The sequence below is a fragment of the Hordeum vulgare genome, chromosome 5H, assembly GCF_904849725.1.
Source record: "Hordeum vulgare subsp. vulgare chromosome 5H, MorexV3_pseudomolecules_assembly, whole genome shotgun sequence".
NCBI classification, from domain to species: domain Eukaryota; kingdom Viridiplantae; phylum Streptophyta; class Magnoliopsida; order Poales; family Poaceae; genus Hordeum; species Hordeum vulgare.
The window spans coordinates 555,018,192-555,023,924 of NC_058522.1; the positions used below are offsets into that span (position 1 = coordinate 555,018,192).

At 45.0% G+C, this 5,733-nt stretch overlaps 1 protein-coding gene across 1 annotated transcript; it reads left to right on the forward strand.

Moving 5' to 3' along the window:
* The first annotated feature begins 1,355 nt into the window (after window positions 1–1,355).
* LOC123399289 (polygalacturonase-like) lies at window positions 1,356–2,735 on the forward strand. Its single transcript, XM_045093707.1, has one exon. The coding sequence runs from the start codon at window positions 1,449–1,451 to the stop codon at window positions 2,694–2,696; it is 1,248 nt and encodes a 415-aa protein (XP_044949642.1). The 5' UTR covers window positions 1,356–1,448; the 3' UTR covers window positions 2,697–2,735.
* The last annotated feature ends 2,998 nt before the right edge of the window (window positions 2,736–5,733 follow it).

A 5,733-nucleotide genomic window follows, 5' to 3' on the forward strand; every position in this document is an offset into this window, starting at 1 on the left:
TACCTCACTGATCTACTACGACCACTGGAAATTTATGCATACACATTTTTTGCTGTTGCATTCCATGTAAATGTTTGAGATGTTGCAACGTCAACGCGTTGAGCTCCGGAATTGTTCTCTGAGGCGATTATACAACTTCAAGGATTGATCATCAGGACAACTCTCGTATAACTAATTAACGGGGTACCAGTCGTCCAAGTAACAGTACATCCGTACATGCATGCATGGATCGAACGGCTTCGATCAGTTATTAGGTTGGCGCCGCTGGCCTAGTCTAGATCGAGAAATGCTTTTCCGTCGATCGCTTAATCATGGTTCCACTGTATCAGCATCAGTACGTCCGTGCATGCAAGGTACAATACTCCTCCGTTCCTAAATATAAATATTTTAGAAATTATATTATGGACTACTCCCTCCGTTCCTAAATACTCCATCCGTTCCAAAATATAAGTCTTTATAGAGATTTCACTAGTGGACTACATACGGATGTATATAGACATATTTATAGTATAGATTCAATCATTTTGCTCCGTATGTAGACCGTTAGTGAAATCGCTTAAAAGACTTATATTTAGAAACGGAGGGAGTATAAGACATTGTAGAGATTGCACTATTGACTATATACGGATATATATAGACATATTTTAAAGTGTAGATTCACTCATTTTGCTTCGTATGTAGTCTATAGTAAAATCCCTACAAGGTCTTATATTTAGAAACGGAGGGAGTACATGCGAAACAAAATGAATAAACATATATTCTAAAATATATTTATATGCATTTATATGTAGTTCATAGTGTAATTTTTTAATGTCTTATATTTAAGAACTGAGCGGGTACATGCCAGTCCCTGCTGGCAACCGCTGTGCACCAGCAGGGACGGCGCTAGTAATTAACCTTTCCATTATTATTAAGCGGCTGCCTTTTCGTGTTCTCTAAGGAGCCATGTTACTAGTGCCGATCATCAAAACTTGAGACGGCCAATTATAATTAAGTGCATGCGGTGCCATCTGAGGAACCAAGGCCCGTGCACCGTGCTAGCGTATGGTAGTCGGTACTGAGGTACTGTGGAACAGGTGAACGCGTAGGTGGAAGACGAAGAAACACGCGTGCATATGCATTGGCGTGGAGTTGGATTTTTTTGTCGTGCGAAACAATGCATGCATGCATGCAACGATGCCTACTCTCGCACTGCATGCGCGCCCAACCAAACCACGCAGCGAAGACAGAACTGCACGCCCAACTCCAGAGCCTGCCTCTCCCCATGGATCACGAGCATCGCCACTTCTATATTACTATATATACGCCTCGCCAGCGCCCCTTCGTCTTCATCCATCCGTTACTCATACAACTCTTCTTCTGCCATCAAACCACATCCCTGCACCTTCATCTATCGATCCACTCATCCAGCACCTACACTTCGATTCCTTTGAGATCTCTCTCCCACAATGCTGACGAGGTCCTTCTTTGCTCCCCTGCTCGTGCTGCTCTTGCTCTCGGTGTCCAATGCCAACTCAGTCCAAGACACCGGCTGCTCCCTCAAGAGCTCCACCCAGAAGATTGTATTCGTCCTCGACAACTACGGCGCCCGTGGTGACGGGAAGCACGACGACACGCAGGCGCTGGCCAGGGCGTGGAACGCGGCGTGTTCCTCGTCCCGGCCGGCCGTGCTGCTTGTCCCCAAGGGCAAGACCTACCTGCTCAAGGCCATCACGCTCTCTGGCCCCTGCAAATCCAACATCGTCTTCAAGGTGAAGGGCTCGCTCATCGCTCCTTCGAGCATGTCAGCGTGGAGCGAGAATGATAGGAGGCGCTGGATCTTCCTCCAGCGCGTCACCGGCCTAACCGTCAATGGCGGCGGGACCATCAATGGCAACGGCGAGATGTGGTGGAAGAACTCGTGCAAGACCAACAAGGTTCTCCCGTGCAAGGAGGCTCCCACGGCCTTGTCATTCCACCTCTGCAATAGTCTGAAGGTGGACAACCTCAAAATTGTAAACAGCCAACAAATGCATGTGTCGGTTCAGGACTGCAGCAACGTGCACCTGGCTCGGCTCACCATCACCGCGCCTGGCACGAGCCCAAACACCGACGGCATCCACATCACCCATAGCAAATATGTGCAGGTCAGGGACTGTCTCATCAGGACCGGTGATGACTGCGTGTCCATCGAGAATGGAACTCACAACCTTCATGTCACAAGAGTTGTGTGTGGCCCGGGACATGGCATCAGCATTGGAAGCTTAGGAGACCATGAGTCCAGAGCAGAGGTATCCCGTATTTACATCGACACCGTACGATTGTATGGCACGACCAACGGAGCCCGGATCAAGACATGGCAGGGAGGGAGCGGATACGCCAAGGACATCGTATTCCAGAACATGATCATGGATAACGTCCAAAACCCGATTATCATCGACCAAAACTACTGTGACTCCGCCAAGCCGTGTACTAAGAACCAGAAATCGGCGGTCGAGGTGCGGAATGTGGTGTTCAAAAACATTAGAGGGACTACCATTTCTAGGGATGCCATCAATCTTAGCTGTAGCAAGGATCTCCCGTGTTCTGGCATTGCCTTAGAGAACATCGACCTTAATTTGGAGGGTGGCAAGGGTGGCACAGAGAGTACCTGCCAGAACGCAAGATGGAAAAAGTTTGGAAATGTTGTTCCACTACCATGCAAAGGAAAAAAGTAAGCTGTAGTGGAAACGGGCCAGTTTAGCATGCATGTATAATGTACTGCTCTCTCCGTTCCAAAATAAGTGTCTTATCTTTGTACTAGATCTAGTATAAAATTGTATTAAACTTGAGACACTTATTTTGAGACAGAGAAAATATACATGTAAAGCTTCTACAGGAATTCAGAAAAACGATGAAGTCGTACTTTAGCATACATCGTTGTAGTTCCCTTCGAGGGTTTCTAGTTTTCTACCAATATCATGCAATGTGTGACCATCGGTGTTTCTCTTTTTGAAATGAATAATGGTCCACTCTTTTGGCTTCAAACGTTGATTGTCATGTGATCAATATAGTATCATCGCACTTGCACAAATCATAGGGTCTGGGTCGAACTGTCTATTCTTCTATTTTTGTTTGAAAGAAAAGGTAAATCATGATCTACCTTATGCATTCAAAACAGGCACGAACCCGAATGATCGTAGTCAATTACATGAAGGTGATGTCTATTCTTAAAGTGACTTATAGAACAATTAGGTTTCAATCACGTGAGAAATAGTAAAGTCAATTCTTCATATTCCTTGGGCTTTTTATAATTGGGAATCATTTTTCGCTGGTGCGGAGGCCGAACCGTTCGGCCGGCCGCACGCGACCACGCGCGCCCGCTGACTGGGCATGCAACATTTTTTCGTTTAAATTGTTGCAAACAGCGTCATATTTGCTGCAAGCATTATTTTTTTCCTACATTTGTCCAGTAAAAAGTTGCATATACGTTTGGTTACAACTCCAGTTCTTCGAATTTTTTGTTACAATCCATGTTTTTTTTACTTTTGCTACAACCGTGTTAATTTTTGCTACAACCGACATCATTTTTTGCTGCAACCGTTCACTAAAAAAGTTGCATACACATCACGTAAATATTTTTTACAACCGGTGTTTCACTTTTGCTACCACGTACCATCAGCTTCGTTTTTTTGCTACGATTACGTAGATATTTTTTTTGCTATAAATTTTATTTTTTGTTGCAACCGTTGAAAAAAATTGCTGCATCGCACCGAAATTTTGCTCCATCGAAGAAAAAATGTTGCATGGAGATCCAACTATGCGGGTGCGCGGGGGTTGGTGGATCATGCGGCTTGCGCACGGCCGGTCCAAAGTTTCGACCGGTGCGCCGGCGCATATCACTCTCCTTTATAATTACAGATAGAAAGAGTGAGCATTTTCCAAAAAAAAAATATGTTGCAAATGAGAACGCCGTAACTGGGATTGATCGAGAGCACACTTATTCACCGCGCGCTACCGCTGTTGTCGCCAAAGCCACACGACAAGTCACTAGAACCCTAGCTGGTGAACTAAATATCCTATAATATCAAATGTTGTCCCAATGTGAGGTCTGGTAACCTCTCGTACTCACCAGCGACCACGAGGCCGTGAAGTGGAGTGGAGAGAAGTATGTGAGGCTGGTGCTAGAAGGGAGAGCACCCAAGGTGAAGGCGAGGATACGCCCCTCTCTCCGAGCAAGGCGTTGCATATATAAAAAAGAATTAATATATACTTAAAAGCTTTAAAAAATATCAAATTTTTATACAAATACATATACATGATAGTTAAGTATGTAAGGAATTTCATGAGGTAATTCGGCTGTTTGCGTGTTACACAAAAAGATAAAAATCTGGCCCAAACATAACAAAGATAAGGCTCATTTTAATCTGTGTATTTGTCTTTTTGTATACGCTACATAAGAACATAAATATTAATGAAAATTTATATGCGTGTATTATGAATATGTATCTATGTATACACTTTTTTTCAAAAAAAATTAATGTGTCAAAATAGTATTTTGGTAAAAAGAATAAAGACCTCACTGGAGCCCGGGAGCTGCAATGCTGTAGCGCCTCTCTCTCTCTCTTTTTCTCTCTCTCTCTCACACACAAACACACGAAAAGTGCAATGAACTCTTACTGTGAATGTAGGGCCTGTTTGGGACTGCTCTGCTTCAGAAAAATCAGCTCTGCTCTCAAAATCGCAAGCCAAACGGGGCAACTCCACGATATCCAGTTCCACGAAAAAACTCGAATCTAAGGGCCAGCTTCGTGTTTTCTGTGAAGCTCCTCAAGGGGTACTCCGAAAATTCTAGTATGATGACTAGACGTGAAGTTGTGAGATAATTACCCACCACTGCCACCCATAAGTCATACCGTTTCGTTCTTTTCTTCTTCTTTTTCCCAGCGACAGCACCCTAGATCGTTCTTTCTCCTTCGTTCGCTGAGAACAGAACGACACGACCTCCAGCCGCCGCCGCCGCCGCCGCGACCTGGATCGGCCGGCCGGAGTACGACCGCGGCGAGGAGACCACCGGAATGAGTCGATCTGATGGTCCTCCTCCACCTGCCCCCAATTCCTCCGTCCATCCCCAGCAGCCAGGCCTCTCCCGGCCCGATCCGTCCTCGACGACAGCAGGGATGGCCGGTGTGGCGTTCGCCACTTCTGGGAGTACCCATTCCACACCTGCTGCTGCTGCCGGCATGGATTCGGTGCACACCACCTACACGAACAACACCAAGAACGGCACGAACAACAGGAAGAAACGTACAACCCCTAAGGAGGAGCAGGTATATAAAAAATTTCAGTTGTATTCGTTATAGATGACTAGATGAATTATATGGGTATGTACAGTAGAGATGGCCACAGTAGACATCCATGAGCGTGTATGGCAAAATAATAGAGGAAAATTGAGAATACACAAAATTGATACATGAACAGTGCAACGCAATTTGAGAATACACAAAATTGATGCAAAGTCATACTGAATCATACTATTATGTTCAGGGTGATTCAATGGAGTGGACCGACGAGTATGTCCAAATCATTTGTTCCTTGATGGCCGAACAAGTGGAACAAGGGAATCGTCCCAACACTCATTTGAACCCTTCAGCTTATAATACAGTGTCAGAAAGGTTCTATCAGATGACTGGAATTAGTTTTTCAAAGATGCAACTGAAGAACAAGTGGGATAAGTTAAAGGGTGTTTGGTCTTGTTGGAATAAATTAATGAGG